The 18,135-nt window shown below is 43.8% G+C and overlaps 1 protein-coding gene across 4 annotated transcripts in view; it reads right to left on the bottom strand.

Moving 5' to 3' along the window:
• Positions 1 to 740: 740 nt before the first annotated feature.
• Positions 741 to 18,135, bottom strand: part of LOC120312681 (adhesion G-protein coupled receptor G1-like) — a 32,794-nt gene continuing 15,399 nt past the window's right edge. For 2 of the 4 annotated variants that reach the window (XM_039353753.1, XM_039353752.1), the window contains 14 exons: positions 13,347 to 13,376; positions 12,851 to 13,032; positions 11,339 to 11,755; positions 10,952 to 11,081; positions 9,695 to 9,839; positions 9,290 to 9,418; positions 7,714 to 7,836; positions 5,566 to 5,611; positions 5,117 to 5,220; positions 4,769 to 4,887; positions 3,606 to 3,874; positions 2,578 to 2,686; positions 1,704 to 1,972; positions 741 to 1,122 (listed from right to left, as the gene is read on the bottom strand). In XM_039353753.1, coding sequence (XP_039209687.1) covers positions 1,007 to 1,122; positions 1,704 to 1,972; positions 2,578 to 2,686; positions 3,606 to 3,874; positions 4,769 to 4,887; positions 5,117 to 5,220; positions 5,566 to 5,611; positions 7,714 to 7,836; positions 9,290 to 9,418; positions 9,695 to 9,839; positions 10,952 to 11,081; positions 11,339 to 11,755; positions 12,851 to 12,890 — 2,016 coding nt within the window. In that variant the 5' untranslated portion in view covers positions 12,891 to 13,032; positions 13,347 to 13,376 and the 3' untranslated portion in view covers positions 741 to 1,006. The remainder of the gene's footprint in view (positions 1,123 to 1,703; positions 1,973 to 2,577; positions 2,687 to 3,605; positions 3,875 to 4,768; positions 4,888 to 5,116; positions 5,221 to 5,565; positions 5,612 to 7,713; positions 7,837 to 9,289; positions 9,419 to 9,694; positions 9,840 to 10,951; positions 11,082 to 11,338; positions 11,756 to 12,850; positions 13,033 to 13,346; positions 13,377 to 18,135) is intronic. The other 2 variants (XM_039353754.1, XM_039353756.1) reach the window with 1 other exon arrangement.

Here is an 18,135-nt window from a genome sequence, read left to right as displayed (position 1 = left end):
CTTCGTAAGTTCTCACTGTCAGGAAATTCCTCATTTCCAGATTGGATCTCTCTCTGATGGGTTGCTTTGGAGAATAAATTGATATCCTCTTACTGTGACAGCTCTTCAAGTACTCAAAGACAGTTATCGTGTGTCCACAATCCTTCTCTTCAATTGGCTTGACATATGTAGTTCCCTCATCATACTATTTAGCCTCCAATCCCCTGATCATCTTTGTTGCTCTTCTCTGTGCTCTTTCTAGAGTCTCAACATCTTTTTTACATCGTGGAGACCAAAACTGCATGCAGAATTCCAAGTGTGGCCTTACCAAGGCATTGTAAAGAAGTACTAGCACTTCAAGTGATCTTGATTCTCTCCCTCTGTTGATGCAGCTCAGGGCTGTGTTGGCTTTTTTAGCAGCTGCAGCACACAGCTGGCTCATATTTAAGTGATTGTTCACTAGGACTCCTAGATCCCTCTCAAAGGGATCTTACTGCTATTGAGCCAAGTCTCACCTATTCTGCACCTGTGCATTTGGTTTTTCCTGCCTAAGTGCAGGAGCGTCCCTTTCTAACCAATGAACAGCATTTTGTTGGTGGGATGCAATAGGGGAAGTCTGCTGAAATATGGGGGCTTCCAGGAACATGCTGAGACAGGTTTAGTCCCATGTTTCTTACAGTCCCGAACAACCAGCCTGGCACAGAACACAAACAACTGGTACTTTGAGCTATATTTATCCAGACTGTAATCAAGAAGACATCTGCACTAATAAAATTTGCCTTTAATATACATAGCTTCAATTTCAATGTACTCTCATAAACTTTTTACACCACAGGAATTTTTTAAAAAAATATTTACATTAGAAAAAAGAGCCATACAAATATTGAAGGAAAACAGGTCAGTATCGTCTCTAAGCTACCCAGAGGTATGAAGTCACCCAGGTCCACCAAAGAATTGCTTGGCTGAGTTTCCAGGGAGATCCTCCCACATGCTTTTCCCACCCAACGTCCTCCTGGCCGGGATGAGGTCAGATGTTGGAGCTGGTGGACTGGAGCTTCAGGCTGTTGGAAGTTGTGCACTGCATGGAACTCGACCTGCGAGACTGCAGCACTTTGGCCAAGTACCAAAGGAAGATGAGGAAGCCTGGAGAAACAGGAGAAGATCAGAGATGTTGAGCAGCCCCTGGAAGGCAGTGAGGGATTCGGACACAGGGACGGAACTGCAGTGTAATGTGATACTGTAGGAATAATCCTGAGGGACAGGAGGAAGCGCTGCAGCCAAAGCAACAGATAAAAGAAATCTGAGTCAAAGAACAGAGAAAAAAGAATAGAGTTGGAAGGGAGCTTAGAGGTCTTCTAGTCCAGTCCCTGCTGTCCAATCTCTTCTTGAAACCTCCAGTGATGGAGCACCCGCAACTTCTGGAGGCAAGTTGTTCCACTGATTCCTATTGTGTTGTGTAAAAATCCAACTGATAAAGTGGCAGATCTCAAGACTAAAGTAAGCAGGAATAATTACTGACCTGGGAGAGAATGGATGATGGTGAAAAGTTAGACAACCAACCCCTTGAGCATCCCATCCGCTTCATCGCCGTTACTTTGACAAGCTCAAATTGAATTGAAAGGATGAAGTCATAACCAAACTGCAAGCCTCTTGTGCTGTGTGAAAATCCAGGGGACAAAACCTGGAAGATCTCAAGAGTAAGGTGAGCAGGAATACTCACTGACCTTGGAGAGAGTTGATGATGGTGAAAAGATAGACGGCCACCAACTTGAAGGTCCCAGAAGCGAACGCAAAGAAGACCAGCCCCCATGGGATGCCCAGGACACAGCTCAGGCCCAGGAGCATCACCGCATATTCCCAGTGATGCTCTCGGTGTCTCAGCCTGAGAATCTCATACACCATGGTGGCCAGCATTATGCTGTTGAAGAAGAGCACCAGGCTTAAATAGCCCAAATTCAGGAAATTGTGGATCTCCTGTTTGGTAATCCAACAGCTGGAGAAGAAGAGAAAAAAAAAACAGAAAAGTAAGTCTAGGCACTATTTAACTAGCTGGAAGGCACATGAAAACCAGAATATAAGCCTTCAAATGGACTGGGAAATTTTCTTTAAGATGACATCTTCCCCAAAACCAGGAATTTCCAACACACTCATGTGCTTTTGCGACCCTCCGGCGAGCAAAGTCAATGGGGAAGCCAGATTCACTTAACAACTGTGTTCCTCGCTTAATAACTGGAGCGATTTGCTTAATAAATGGGTCAAGAAAAGTCGTAAAATGGGGCAAAACTCACTTAACCAAGGTCTCAGCAACAAAAAAATTAGTCTCAATTATGGTTGTTAAGGCCTACCTATATGTGATTTGCTTAACTGCAATGATTTGCTTAACAGCAAGGCAAAAAGAAAAAAAAAGGTCATAAAACCAGGCACGACTCAATTAACAAGTGCCTAGCTTAACAGTGGGAGTTCTAGTTCCAATTGCAGCCATAAATCCAGGGCTACCTGCATTGAATCTCAGCTTCTACAGCCGTTAATCCTCAAGGGGAAATGCACCTCTCTGAATGGACAGTAGGGGGCGCTCATTTCCACGCTCCAAGAACTTACATGGTTGAATTGGTGTATTTATCAGCAGCCTCGTAGACTTTAAAAGAGGAAGGGCCGTAGTGGGACTGGTCGATCGCAAAAATTAGACACACGATGAACATGGGAAGACCTGCGGAGGAGAAGAGTCCACATTAGGGCTTCTTTCATACTCCCTGCCCATATTGCTCACTCAGAAAGTTTCAAGTTTTTCATTGATTTAAACCAGGGGTAGGCAACCTTGGCTCTTTTATGACTCGTGGACTTCAACTCCCAGAATTCCTGAGCCAGTATGGCTCAGCTTGGAAGCCTCTCCCTTTCCCCTCAGCGTGGCTGGCTCAGGAATTCTGGGAGTTGAAGTCCACCAGTCATAAAAGAGCCAAGGTTGCCTACCCCTGGTTTAGACTATTTCCATACTGTCCAGTATCTATTTCCCTCCTAGATTTTTCCAAAGTGAAACACCGAATAAAGCAATATCTGATTAAAAAGGAGTCAGAGAATCTAAAACTAGAGCCAAGTGAAATTTGCAGGATAATCCTGAGAATCATGAAGGACACAGTAGGTGGAGAGCCGTTATTAGTCTAGCAAAAAAAAAATAGCAGCTTTTCTGAAGAGCAAATTTGATTTAAAAAGGCTTTTTGTTAAAAACACGGATGAAATGATGCCGTTTAATCAAACTCATTCATCAAAACTGAGCGACTCATCCTGACAGTAAGGAAAGAGATTTTTTAAAAGCATGGAATTTTCTTAAGGACACAAAGTCTAAGAAAATTGAAAAACGTCTAATAAATTACAATCAAATGCGATGCCCTCCTTATAAAGGCCAGGGTGGCACGTTCCTTTCTTCCACCTTGTTCTTCTGGGCCTACATACCAGGGCTTGTCTATGAGAATCTGGCTCATCTAAAGCCACTTCCTGAATTCACAGCAGAAACTAGTCTACATTTAAGCTTTGCATCAATCTTTTGTGGTCTTGCCCACTGTCTTCCTCCCTGTCTGCTTCTTTTTCACTCAGAGGTATTAGATTTGCTCCCCCGAGCTTTTGCCACTCACCCCAGCCCACCAGGCAAAGTTTGAAGAGCAAGTGTTTGACGTAGGAGTTGAAGACTTCGATCACCAGCCGGTAGAGACTGTAGCCCTCAATGGCCATCCAGGTCAAGCACGCAAGCACGGAAAAATGCAGGAACATGGCACCAGCTTTGCAAGCCGTGTCCCCTCCGGTGGGGGCCAGGGGCACCGCGATGAGGAAGCTCATGTCAAGGAGAAAGATGGCCCAGAGGAGGTTCATGTGGACATAGACAATGTGGTCCCTCTGCTTTTTCCTGTGAAGAAGGAAGAGCATCATACTTCTCTTCTTGATTGAGGCTCCCAGCTGCAGTCATGAAAAGTCTCAGAACCTCTTGTGGGAAAGGATTTGATCCCCAACACCTGATTCCTGGGTTATCTAGCCTGCCTCTATCACCTCTATGCTTCTCTTAGCTGCCAGTCTGCCATACATTATTGGGGGGAAGGGCTGGGGGGGGGAGAAATTAGGGAAGGGACCTCAAGCAAGACATGGGAAACCCAAAGGGGTCTTTGTGCTGTCTGGAGAAATCCCAAATCGTAGTCCTGGGAATGGAATGCAGCACCTGTCCATCTACCAACCATGACAGGGACCGTTACCAAAACATCTTCTCTAACTGTGACCAGACAATGGGGAATTAAGAACAGGGGTAGCTGGGGGAAGGGGGAAATTAACACAGGGATTTTTGTGCTCAAATTTCAGTTCTGGCCTTGAATAAAAGAAACCTTTTCACTACAAATGGAGTAGAAAGTAGTTCTTTCCTAAGGGATCAAGTTTGGGCCAGGTCTGACAGCCTCCCTCCAGATGTTCTGCAGGCTGTTCTCACAGTCCATTGCTGTTGGCCGTGCTGGTTGCGGCTCATGGAAAAGTCCAAAGGATTGGACGGCCATGGGTCATTGACCTCTGCCCGTCTCAGAAAACATGTATCCTTCAAATGCACACAGACTCCCACCCCCCACAGACCTCTGTCCATGGTGTCCCCTTTCCATTGATATGGTAGACCAGGATTAGGCAACCTTGGCTCTTTTATGACTCGTGGACTTCAACTAGCTATGCTGGCTCAGGAATTCTAGGAGTTGAAGTCCATGAGTCATAAAAGAGCCAAGGTTGCCTACCCCTGTGGTAGATGAATGCCCCACTCCACAAAACCTACTTGGAACAAAGGAAAAAGAAGATGGTGAAGAATGAAGCTAGAGCCGAAATGACGCAACCAACATAAGTCACAATAGTCAGGTACTCATAGTGGATGTAGTCTATATCTGGAGAGGCTACCTGCAGAAGAAAGGAAGGAAATGGTTTAGGAAGCACAAGAGGTGAGAAATGACCGCAGAAATCATCCAGTGACTCTACAGATGAGCTCGGGGCCCAGCTCCACCAGACTGTGTCACATCACAACTCAATCAGTGACCAAGTTCCTTGGGGTTGTCAGTTGTTGCAGGTCTTCTGCAACATCTGGAAGGGCCCCCATTTTTTCCCCCGACCTGCTCTGCAAGATACTCACCATGAGCACCGCAAAGAAGGTGAGATGGTCACAAAGGCAGGTGGTCTGATATTCCTCTGGTACCACTTCACAGCCTGATGTGTTCCACTTGCCAGGGTGGCTGGCTAAAATCAAAAAGAGCATTGCGCCAACGATTCACCTTCTTGTGTCCATGTGGGGATTCCAGACTAATTCCCCGCCTGACTCCTTCCCCCAGTCTCAGCCAGTGTCTCTCCAACACCCACCTGGCTTCATGTCCAGGTCAGCACTAGAACTCGCAATCTCCTCATTTCTTAATCTTAACTATTACACCAAACTGGCTCTGCAGAGATCGGATTATTCAGTTTCTAATCTTTGCTAACCGCAGCTGCATTTTCCACAAGTGGACAAATGCAGAAATCACTGAAGGAGAAGCCCAGAGCTACCTTTCAAAACTTCGCTTTTACACCCCAACTCCTTTAGATACTTACCCTTGGAGCTCACGTCCCAGAAGACACATATGGGAGTCAAATTCCTCTGAAATAAAACCAAAATTCAAATAGTGAACATCGCACAAGGCACAAGAAAAATATCCACAGGGAAATGAGATTATTTACCTCTTTTTCTGGCTCAAAAACAGTAACTGCAAGAGGGACCTTGGAGTCCTAGTGGATGATCACTTAAATATGAGCCAGCAGTGTGTGGCAGCAGCCAAAAAAGCTAATACAATCCTGGGTTGCATAAACAGAGGCATAGAATCAAGATCATGTGAAGTATTAGTACTGCTTTATAAAACCCTAGTCAGACCACACCTGGAATACTGCAGCCAGTTTTGGTCACCATACTGCAAAAAAGATGTTGAGACCTTGGAAAAAGGGCAGAGAAGAGCAACTAAATTGATTAAAGTCCTGGAGACTAAAACATACAAAAAATGGTTGTAGGATTTGGGAGATAAAAAGGACTAGGGGCGACATGATAGTAGTATCCCAGGATTTGAGGGGCTGCCACAAAGAAGAGGGGGATCAACTTATTTTCCAAAGCACCAGAAAGCAAGACAAGAAATAATGAACGAAAACTAATCAAGGAGAGAAGCAATCTGGAACTAAGGAGAAACTTCCTAACAGTGAGGACAATTAACCAATGGAATGGCTTGCCTTCTGAAGTTGTGGGTGATCCATCACTGGAGGTTTTTAAGGAGATTGGACAACCACTTGTCTGGAATGGTATAGGATCTTCTGCCTGAGCAGGGGGTTGGACTAGCTAGAAGACCTTCAAAGTCTCTTTTGGATCTATTCTGATTGATTGAAAGCTGCTGCTTTGAAAACAAAATTATCTTGTTTAAACTTCAGAAATTAAAGCAGTTGAAGAAAAATTTGAAAGAAGCCAAAGCATATTCAGAAAAGAAAGAAATTGGTTATTTTGGATTACAAAGCAACATTCTATATTTCTCTGGCTTAGCTGCTGGCTGATTGCTGCTTATTGGAAAAACCTTCTGCTTATAACCACGCATTTGCATGTTATTTCCCTAGGAGGGATGCCCTGTTTTATTTTGAGCTGAATTGCTTATAAGCGTACAAAGGAACCAATTTTCCAAGGGTTGAACAAATCTAAAGAATAGTCTTTCGATTTCCATTGTGTTGCAAACAAAATCCTAGAATATAGTTGGTGGAGAAAATATGCTAAGTATCAGGTGCAATTCTACAGCACACCATGGTGTAAGAAATGCTTTCTATGATTTTTGGGCTGGAGGCCAGGGATTACTTAGTCAAGCAACTCCACCCCTTCTGTTTTTGTGTTTCTGAACGGAACATTTTGTATTGAATCATAGAATCATGGAAGGGACCTTGGAGGTCTTCTAGTCCAACCCCTTGCTCAAACAGGGGACCCTATTATCACCCCAGACAAATGGCTGTCCAATCTTTTTTTTTAAACCTATATCTATTAAGATAATGTCTGTGAATATAATCCCTGTTCCCTAGAGGTCTCAACATCTTTTTTCGTATGATGGTGACCAAACTGGACGCAGTATTCCAAGTGTGGCCTTACCAATGCACTGTTGGTTCACGTGATCTTGATGCTATCCCTCTATTGATGCAGCCCAGGCAGTGGTGGGATTCAAATATATGAACAACCGGTTCTCTGTGTGGATGCCGCCTCCAGAAGTCCATTCTGGGCCTGGGCAACAAAAAATTAGCTACTGGTTCTACCAAACTGGTGCGAACCGGCTGAATCCCACCACCAAGCCCAGGACTGCATTGGGTTTTTTGGAAGCTGCAGCACACAGCTGGCTCATTTGTCTACCAGGTCACCTAGATCCCTCTCACATCAGTGACTCCCACTGAAGTCCCACTAGAAATTCATGTTAGGGGCAAGGCTAATTCACACGTTCATCAGATATCCTGAAGATATTTATCTACTTCCTTTGTGAATGTGTTGGATTGCCAGTCCCATATAAAGATTAAGAAGTGGAGAAACCTTGCTTGATAGAAGTCAAGGGTCTCACAGAGTAATCTTTGGCTTAGTCTGTCCTATCACTAGGTTCTCAGGGGTTCCTCATCTCAAGGCAGCTCATGAAAAATCTTGATGGAGATTCTCTTCCGCCCCACCAGGGAGATGGGGAGAAGATATTTCAGACCTACCGGAAGGAGATGGTGCCAAAAGGTGATAGAGAGACGCTCTTCTCTGGGCAACCCATGGACAGGCTGGTTGCCCACTGAGATGCCAATCACATTTCCACCAAGGAGTGAGTTGGAATCGTTATCCTGCCAGAAAGGAACTTTGAAAACTAAACATACATAGATACATACCGGTACATAGATACATACATACAGTTGATTTCAACTGCACATCTCGTGCCACTTTTTTCAGTGCTGTTGTAACTTTGAACTGTCACCAAGCGAAGTGTTGTAAGTCAAGGACGACCAGTACTGTTTTTCAACCTTTAAGCATCTTTAAGATACTGTAGTTGGACTTCAGCTACCAGAATTCCTCAGCCAGTATACAGGTTTGCTTATTTTGGACTGGACTGGATTGGAGTGCCAGCCACCTTGTTTAGATGCCAAATGCTGGGTCAGATGACTGCAAGGACAGCGTGATGGTCCTAATCACAAGGACTGGTCATATGTCACATTTTTCAGTGTCATTGTCACTTCTAATTATCATTAAACCAAGAGTTGTAAACCAAGGACCATGTGTATTTGAATAACAAAGCTCAAATCCTTACTACCCACCATATAGTATATACACAGCAAGGGATCGTTAGACCTATGTGACTTGGGAAGCTAAGCTGGGTCAGTTCTGTTTCAAATTTGGATGGGAAACAGCCAAGGAGTCTCAGAATTCCAGGGCAGACTTGGGAGCTCAGGAAAAAAAAAACATTACGAAAGAAATACCAAAGGAGCTTTTTCACAAGGCAACTGGACTTTCTGGTTTTTCCTTCGAAGACGTTTCGCTTCTCATCCAAGAAGCTTCTGCTGAAGAAGCTTCTTGAACGAGAAGCGAAACGTCTTCGAAGGAAAAACAAGGAAGTCCAGTTGCCTTGTGAAAAAATACCTTTGGGACAACTATGACCCGGATGGATGAGAATCTCCATAGACGTTGCAAAAGAAAGCAGCAGTAAACTGTTTCTGTCTTGTTATGAAGAAAAGGGCGACACGTTCAGGACTTGAGCTCAACCCGAAGAAGATTTTACCTTCCTGAGCAAACCCATCTCAAACTAGGGCTCTTGCACAGCTGTTGACTTTGCAACAAAAGCTTTCCTAGGAGCCCAACTTTGCTGATGCAAGAGGAAAAGCCACTTGGTTTCATAGAATATCTGAGACATGAGAAAAAGAATACCACACAGCCCCAAGCAGACAGATTCCAGCATGCACAGCTAACTTTTCATAGATTTGGAGGCAGATTCTGAAACCTTGTGAGGAAATGCGTGTTTTCTCTGGTTTTAGACTGAAACACGTTTGCATCGTCTCAACGCAGCTGTTCACTTCTGTTTGATGCACAAAAGTTGGGGCTGACTTGGAGGAACCTTCAACTTTAAAGCAGGCAAGGGGGGGAGCCTTGAACATCTGCTCTGAACTTGCGTTGAACATCTGGTGCTCTTGGCACAGCACTCAGACAAAATAAATTCATGTCCAAAGTCCCACTGAATTCTTCGTTTTTTAAAATATGCGAACGAATCAGCGCCAAGGGCACCAAAACGGTTCTTCCCATCACTACCTGGAAGAGGGTCTCACTTGTGGCAGACAACACCACAACCTTCATCTCCTCGCTCTTGGAGCCATCTCTGGTTTTCTCGAACACTTTTTTGGGCAGGTTAACTTGGAACTTCCGGACGACGTTGTTCTCCTGCGGACAGAAAATGAGCCCATCTTTACAAACAAGAAGTGGGAATCCTTATTTATTTATAGCGCAGAGAATCGATCCTGGCTCCCAACGTCTTTATGCAGGAGAGAGTTTTAAAATGCAATTATTCACGAGACACAGGTGGCAAATAATAAAGAACCACGGAAATGCATTCAGGTTTTCTTGCAGACATGCTCTTTGGTTTGCAAACTGATGACAAAAAAACGGGCAACAGCAAAAGAGAAGATGGAGCAAAGTGGAATTTGATGCTGGACTCACCTTCAGGGTAACTCCAATGGGAAGGCTTTCAGGAATTTGGAGTGGGACTTTCTGGATATTTGCATGCATTACTCTCCCCTCAAAACTCTGGTGGTCTCCTGGGAATTCCAGTTCATTCAGCTTTGACTCCAATTGCTGCAGGAACCTGTTGAGGATGGGAGAACTGGATGTAGCTGGAGATACTACACTGGACCATTATTCATCTGGGCTAACTGAGAAGGATGGATCCAGCTGTGGTAATCCATAAACCACAGCTTAGCCTTCTGTGGGAATCTGGCTGTCATTGCTTCAACCATCCATGATTCAGGCAAACCACAATTAAACACAATGTGTAAATCACAGCTTCTTTGGTCCTCAAAACTGTGCAAGAATTTGCTCTCAATCCATTTCTGAATGTTGCCTCTGAGATCCGCTTTACACAATTTAAGGAACTAGATTTGAAGGCATAAATTAGTTTTACTGGATTTTTTTTTTTTTTAAAGAGAGCTCTTTTTGTACAGACACTTGTGGACTCAAAGAACTGGACTCAGGGATTGCACTTGCCATTTCTCCAACACAATCTTTTTTTGCTGCACTTGCCATTTCTCCAACACAATCATTACACATCCACACACACATCCACCGTGTCCAGATGGTATTTAGAACACCCTCCAAATGCTAAGTACACGTCACATCCTCAGTTTACAACTATTCATTGAACACCTGTTACAGCAGCCTCAAAAAAAGGGACTCATGACCTGCACTCACACAATTGTTGCACTACCCCCTCCACCCCAGTCACACAATCACAATTTGGGCACTTGGGAACTGGCTCACATTTATAACCAGTGGCAGCATCTTACAGTGCCAGGATTATAATTTGCAACCTATTTTTTGCAAATGTCTGGCAAAAATACAGTTGAAGAAATATATGATTTGCCTAATGACCATTGTGAAAATCATCATAAGATTGGGTCGGACTTGACTTACGACCTCAATGACTTAAAACAGAAATTCTGATCCCAATTGTGGTCATAAGCAAAGGATCACCTGTAGGTGCTAATCTGAAAAGTTGGGAGATTCCAGATCCTAAAACACATACAAAACTTGTGCAAAGAGCATCTCTAACTACTTGCACAACCAGACTTGTGCAAGACTTGTGCAAAGAGCACCTCCCATCACCCTGTTCCATCTCCATCTCCTTTTTGCAGCCAACGAACAATGCTTACTTCATTAATATACATGAATAAGAATGCAGATTGGCTGCCAAATACTCACAAAAATGGATCTTCCGAAGGCCCGTCTGCATCACTGCTAGGATGGGTTTCCAAGCTCTTCAGTTTTAACTCTGCTTCCCCAATTTTTTCTTCCACACTGCTAGTTTTCTTCTGGTCTCTCTTCCAAAAATCTATGGAGCAAAGCAGACCAGCAAAGTAAAATAAAAGGGCCTCAGTGGTTGGCTGTTCCTGGGAAAAACCCGCCATGGCCAACTGGTCATTAAGTGTGAAAAACGGTCCTAAGTCGCTTTTTTCAGCACCGTTGTACCTTTGAACAGTTGCTAAGCGAATTGTTGTAAGTCAGGGACTACAGTGCGTTCAACAGTGAATGCAAATGTTAATTCTGTCTTTCCCTTTCCAGGGTCCATCCCGGTTTGATGCAACTCACCTAGGACGAACTTGCATCCCGTCACGCTGGAGTGACTGACAGAGCCATTGTTGAAAGCGTAGGAGACGTTATTGAGTGAATCGGGCCCATCTTCGCTCGGTTTGCAGGTGACATTTAGAGAGGAGAACGGATAATTAGCTTGGTAACTCAGCTGGTAAGTGCTACTGATTCCGTAAGTAAGGTTGAACAGATGGTCATCCTGAAACCAGTAAATGCAAAAGCGATACGTCCCCAAAAGTGTAGGCAAGGCCCAAGACTGCTGAGGTCCTGGTGGGAACGGGGCGCTTATATTAAGTCCATCAGCACCATTGGAGATTGTGATGGTGTCTGGCTGGGTTTTGTAACGGATGTGGCCTTCAACCGTCTGCCTCCGGTTAGCGCAGAAGCGGAAGTCGTAGCTGCTGACCCCATGCACACCTACAGCACACCCCAAAAAAGAAAAGCAAAGATTTAGGATCGGAGGGAATTACCCAAAGATCTGCAAGGGTTTGCAGTTAATGCTACAAAAACAGAGAAGCGTTCATTCCAGAAAAGCAGAAAAAAAAAATACTCCAGAAAAATTCCATAGATAGTCCTTGACTTACAACCATTTGTTCAAAGTTACAATGGCCCTGAAAAAAAGTGATTCACACCTGGTCATTGCACTTACAACTATCTGAGCATCCCCACAGTCAAAGGGTCAAAATCTGGAGGCTTGGCCACCAGCGTGAATTTACGATGGTTGCAGTATCCCAGGGTTATGTGATCGCCATTCCCAGACGTGAGGTCAATAGGAGAAGGTTGATTCACTTAACAGCCGTAGGAGACCCCTAATAACTGCAGTGATTTGCTTAAAAACTGTGGCCAAAAAGATAGTAGTACCATTGGGCATGCTTAGGAACAGAGGTTCCACTGAGGTTGTAAGTCAAGGACTACCCTGTATAAGGCATCCATTAGGCCAGGGGTCTTCAAACTTGGCCCTTTTATGACTTGTGGACTTCAAGTCCCAGAATTCTTCAGCCAGGCATGCGTGCCTGCCTGAGGAATTCTGGGACTTGAAGTCCACAAGTCATAAAAGGGCCAAGTTTGAAGACCCCTGATATAGGCTTATTGTATGCTAAAGGCCTAGTGGTGAAGATGCTTGCAAAAAGGGAGCTTTTTATGGCACACTAAAGCTCTCTACAAGAATCTGAACTACTAACAGTTTAAAGCAAATTAGTGGTAGCTAAGAATCAACGGAATTCAAGGAGGGCTAAACTCTTGTGGGCACAAAGAGACTCGGGACTGATGACACGTTTGACCCCTCCCTCCGGCTCCGCCTGGTCATCTCTTACAGATATTTTCCCACTATTGAACCCACCACCAGCAAAGGCATTAACCATACTTGGTGGGACTTGTAGTCCAAGGGAACTGGGAGGAACCAGGATTGGCAAGAAGGGTATATATCACGATAAATTCACCATAGAAGAGACAAGGTATGAGATTCCAATTCTCCATGAATGGAGAAAATAAAATTAAGAGTGTTTATGTTACCTTGGAGCTGGAAAAAGACAGAAAGAAGGTAGAAGAGCATCTTGGGAGATCTGGTCTTGGGCTGAGAGATCTAGCAGAGGCTTAATGTGGCAACTGTGATCTTCTGAGAGACACTCTTCTTGAAGATGTGGGTCTTCTGGAAGCATCTGCAATCCTGGAATTAAAATCCCAACACGGTGTTTCTGCAAAAGAATTGTGGAAAATGGAAGATCTTGTCAATTATGTTTTTTAATTGGGTCACCCATGGGATGCTGCAAATGGTCCTAAATGCAGCTGTGTTGCCGAGTGCTCGAAGTGGTGTCACGTGATCACAAGGGGGGGAATCATCGGCACTTCCGATCTGGGTCAAAAGTTTCTTCTTTGGGTCGTTCATAATTTTGAACTGTGACTAGGAGAACAGTTGTGAGTCAAGAACCACCTGTATATTTATATGTTATTTTAGCCAAGAACTTGAGTAGGTAAGGTTACATTTCACAAACTTCAATTCATGACTTACTTTTTCTGTGGGGGGAAGACCTGGCAAAACCTGGGGGTGGAATGAAAAGGGGAATTAGCCTAGAATCTTTATGTAGCCATAAGCAAATTAGCTCCAACACCCCTTGAGTGCCATTGGCCCTTATCCCAAAGGTCCTTTTTCACAAGGCAACTGGGCTATTTTTCTCCCTCATCCCTCATTTTGCTTCTCATCCAAGAAGCTTCTTCAGTTTTTTCAAAGAAGAAGCTTCTTGGATGAGAAGTGAAACATCTTCGAAGGAAAAACAAGAAAGTCCAGTTGCCTCCTGAGAAAGCGCTTTTGGGACAACCAGGACCTGGAGGACGGAGAATCTCCACAGACATTGGCCCTTATTCAACCAGGTGTCCACCCTCAGTGGAGAAGATTCCTGGGCATAGGCTTCAGCAATAAATCAGCCTAATTGAACCTTCATGTGTGGACCTGGTCTTTGCGCTTGACATCTTCTCTTTTTTTCTGGATTAAAATTTGAAGCTCATTTCAAAACAAAATAATACATTCCAGACCACTTCCAAATAAGGCTGCTTAGCTGCTGTTAGCCGCAGCACAGACTAAATTGTAGCCAGCAGCCCAGCCCAGCCCAGTCTAACCCACCAGTGTTCTCCTTCTCTCAATGGCATCGCCGTCTAAATGTTGGCCAAAAGGGGTGGCCATCAAGGCTCAAGTCTCTCTGAGAAGCCAGGGACTCGGCAGATAAACCTGCATCATAATCCTTGCATCAAAATGAGCTGGAGACCCCCTGTATGTTTTTTTTTAAGGCAAGGAAGCAAGCGGTATGTAATCCTCCGTGCCCAGCATCTGATGTGTGGCAAGAGATTAATGCAAACCGCAGCTTTCTTTTCAAGAACTCAAACGCCAAAGGACGACTTTCCCCATTTTGGGGCCTGAGTCAGTCAGGCACAGGATGACCACCCTGGTCCAGATGAAGTTGCGTCTGTCCTTTAAGCAGAAACAGGCGGAGGAATCATTTCCAGCCATTGTTATTCATCTTTCTCTCCTTTCTCAGCTAGGCAAGGAAGGTTTTCCATTAAGCCCAGCAGAACCCTTCTAAAGGCCGCCCAATTTGGAGACAATTAAAATCTGAAATGAACCAGGACAAAGACAGCAGCCAGACAGAAGTCATGGGCAAAGCAGCTTTCATTTGTTTTGGATGAGAGAAAAAAAACAAAACAAAAAAAAACAAATAAAAAGGAATTTCCAGCCCTGAAGTGAGGAATTTCGCTCCATTTTCCCCCCCATATATCTTGGTGGGACAAATATGTGCATTCATCCTGATCCACAATTCTGTTTGCTGGGCAGAGAAGCAGGAATAGTCTAGTAGTCAAGAGATAAGGCTAGAAACCAGGAGACTGTGAATTCTAGTCCTGCCTTAGGCATGAAAGATGGCTGGGAAACTTTGGGCCAATCACCAGGAGCCTGGGAGTTCCGCCTTAGGCGTGAAAACCAACTGGGAGATTTTGGACAATCATCCCCGGCGGCTGGGAGTTCTAGTCCCACCTTAGGCATGAAAACCAGCTGGGTGGCCTTAGAACAGTCCCCCTCTCTCAGCCCAAGCCACCTCACAGAGTTGTTGCTTTGGTGGAAATAGAAGGAGGAAGGAGTATTAGGTATGTTCACTGTCTTGAGTTATTTATAAATGGAAGGAAGGAAGGAAGGAAGGAAGGGGAGAGAGAGAGAAAGAAAGGAAAAGAGAGAGAAAGAAAGAAAGAAAGAAAGAAAGAAAGAAAGAAAGAAAGAAAGAAAGAAAGAAAGAAAGAAAGAAAGAAAGAAAGAAAGAAAGAAAGAAAGAAAGAAAGAAAGAAAGAAACTACAGTGTCAATGGCCCCACTGCTGGGCAGGACCCTATGTACTTCCCCAACTATGACACCCTATGAGTCTTTTGCACTACACTGCCCATCAGCCTCCCACTTCTCCAGACCTTGGGATCCACAGGCTCTTTGTCCCTGGAAAAGATCAGTGCAACTATCCTAAGAGGCAAGTCCTGTGTTCTTCTTAAAACAGTCCCAGCTTTCTATGGGAAAGAAACCCCAGGAATGTGTGGGAGAAAGAGCAGATAAGCGGCAGTTTGCACATCTCAAGGTTTGGATATTTATTTCTGAACAGCAAATTACTAACTGTTTCTCCTTCAGCCGAACTGCATGGTCTGTTTGCCTAAATATAGCTTTTGGACATAAAAGAAAAGAAGAGAGAAGAAAGCCATAGGAAAAACCAAAGGGGATATTTCTGAATAACTGGAAACTATTAGAATCAAGATAAAAACAGAATCCAACAGCAGATTTAAAACAGTTAAGATAAAAGATAAAAACAGTCAGGAATGAATGAGATTTATTGGAAGCAGAATAGGTTTCCCATTTTGACTCTGTAGGGATAAAATATGACTAGACCCCTATGAATTCTGCCTTAAACTGCCAGAGGTGTGATATAAAATAATATTGCTATTGTTCTTCTGATGATGATGATCCCATATCTTTCCCTTCAGAAACATAAAGTGACTATAAAAATAACAAATGATAGAAAGCATTGTATCGGGAAACAAAAACAAAATAAAGCAGTAATGCTTGCCCTTTGTAGCTGTAATCTACAGCTGGCAGGAAGATATTAAGAAGAAAAAATTCAGTTCCTTCAACGGTTATAGCAAACATTGGTATGGGAGACTTCACAGTTGCCTCCTCTGTGAAGCCAAATGTTTGCACCCACCTAATCAAAACTGAAATCTTTGCTCAAAGCAATGGGGAATGTGGCCTTTCCATCAGAGGTGAGAAAGATGCAGCCTCACTCCCCCGAGCAAATTAAATGAGCAAATTAAATGCACCAAGTAAAGGAACGAGTCCACATCGGCATCACCAGTTATCAAATGGCGTGAGAAAGGCTTTCACAGAGGATAGCGTGGGTCCCAAAGTGGGAAGATGAAGGTTGTGGTGTTTTCTGTCACAAGTTGGGATTTCTTCTAGGTCATGATGTTGAGAAACACCATGGAGCCCTTGAAAGAGAAAGAGATTGTCAGAATTGTGGAAATCAATTTTATTTTTCTTGGGGAGTCGGGCTGAGAGTACCAAGTTAAAAAGAGCAGTTCTGGTCCCATACAAAAATTCACCCGGCGGTGGCTTTCTTCTGCATCTCTCCCTTTGAAGCCTCAAGACAGGACTTGTTAGAAAAGGGGAAGAAACACAGCCAGGAACAGTCAATGCCATGGTATCTTCCAAAGACAGAAAATCAGAATTGAAATGAGAGATAAAGAGAAGACAAGGAGAAACCAAAGGATTTGTAATAAAAGCACAGTTTTCTTTCTTTAGGCTACAGAAGAGATCTCCAAACTTTGCAATTTTAAAACTTGTAATGCACCCAGAATTCCATGGCTGGCCAAGGAGTTCTGGAAGCTGAACTCCACCAGTCTTAAAGTTGCCAAGTTCAGCTCCAAAGCCACAAAGAAATCCTAGAAACCATTGACACAAAGATTGACAGAGTTCCCTCCTCACCATCCAAAGAGCTTGGAAGAACATGATTTAGACTTCTGAGCAGCATAAATCTTGTCCAGAACCTGCCATTTCTTCCATGGTTCCTGGAGGTAGCAGATCTTTATAGGAGTTCTCCACCCAACTGTAAGAAGTCCACAGCTGAGGCAGGACAGTTTGAAGCTACAGAGCTTCACATTCTTTCAAAGTCTTGGTAGTTTGAGTCACTGGCTGCCTGGTGTCTCTGTGAATTTGCTAAGCTAGGAAGTTCCTTCTGACATTTAACAGGAATCTATGTAACTTCAAGCTGTTATCACTGTACTGCAGGTGCCTCCCCCAGGAGACCCAGGAGAAGTAAAAAAAAAAAAAAATAGAATGGTGGCTGCAACAATGCAATTAAATGTCTGCCTTTTTTTAATGGGCATCCCAGTGCACTAAAAACAGAGTGGGACTTTGATTTCATGGTCATATCTGCCATCTTTTCTTTTTTTCACTTTCTCTGCTGCTGAAAACAGCCTTCAGTCCTCTTCTGGGGGCCCCTTCAAGTCCTTGAAAACTATTACCTTGCTTTTCCCAACTAGACCCATCTCATTCATTCAGCTTCTTCTCTGATCATCTTCTCTTTCCAGCTTCCCGATCATCTTCACTGCCTTCTCTGTATCGGCTCCAGTTTATTTGAACTTTGCTTAAAATGGGGCTTCAAGACCAGACTCAAATTTCCAGCTGAAGTCTCAATAATTTGCAATGCAGCGAAGGAATTACCTAGAAAGTTGATCTTTAATTGATGCAGGCAACTGTGTTTGCCTCAACAGCTTCCTTTTGTTCGAACCACCCACAATCAGCTGCTGCTGATAAACTGGGTTACACAAAACCAGTTATTATGACAATTTCACACACCGGGCATTCCTCTTTTGCACAAGACCTTATCAGCTCAGGGACCAGATGCATTTCAACTCATTTTGGGCTACCGCATGACAAGTTTTGAAAGCTGGAAGGAAATTCGTTTTGGAGTTGGTTTTTTCTAAGTCAGCTTCTTTCTCGGCCTTTCCATTAATGTTATTATCTCAAAAATCAATTTTTACAAGAAAAATTATACCATGATGACTACAGAAAAAACTAGGGGGGGAATGAGAAATAAGAAAAGAAAGATAACAGAATAACAGAAAGCTGGAAGGGACCTTGGAGGTCTTCTAGTCCAACCCCCTGCTCAAGCAGGAGACCTGGCACCATTTCGGACAAATGGTTATCCAAGTCTCTTCTTGAAAAAAATTCAGGAATGGAGCACCCATAATTTCTGGAGGCAAGTCGTTCCACTGATTAAT

This window comes from Crotalus tigris, unplaced genomic scaffold (assembly GCF_016545835.1).
Source record: "Crotalus tigris isolate CLP2741 ecotype Arizona unplaced genomic scaffold, ASM1654583v1 scf7180000018525.42219311030:4301911, whole genome shotgun sequence".
NCBI classification, from domain to species: domain Eukaryota; kingdom Metazoa; phylum Chordata; class Lepidosauria; order Squamata; family Viperidae; genus Crotalus; species Crotalus tigris.
This window is presented reverse-complemented; position numbering and strand designations above follow the sequence as displayed.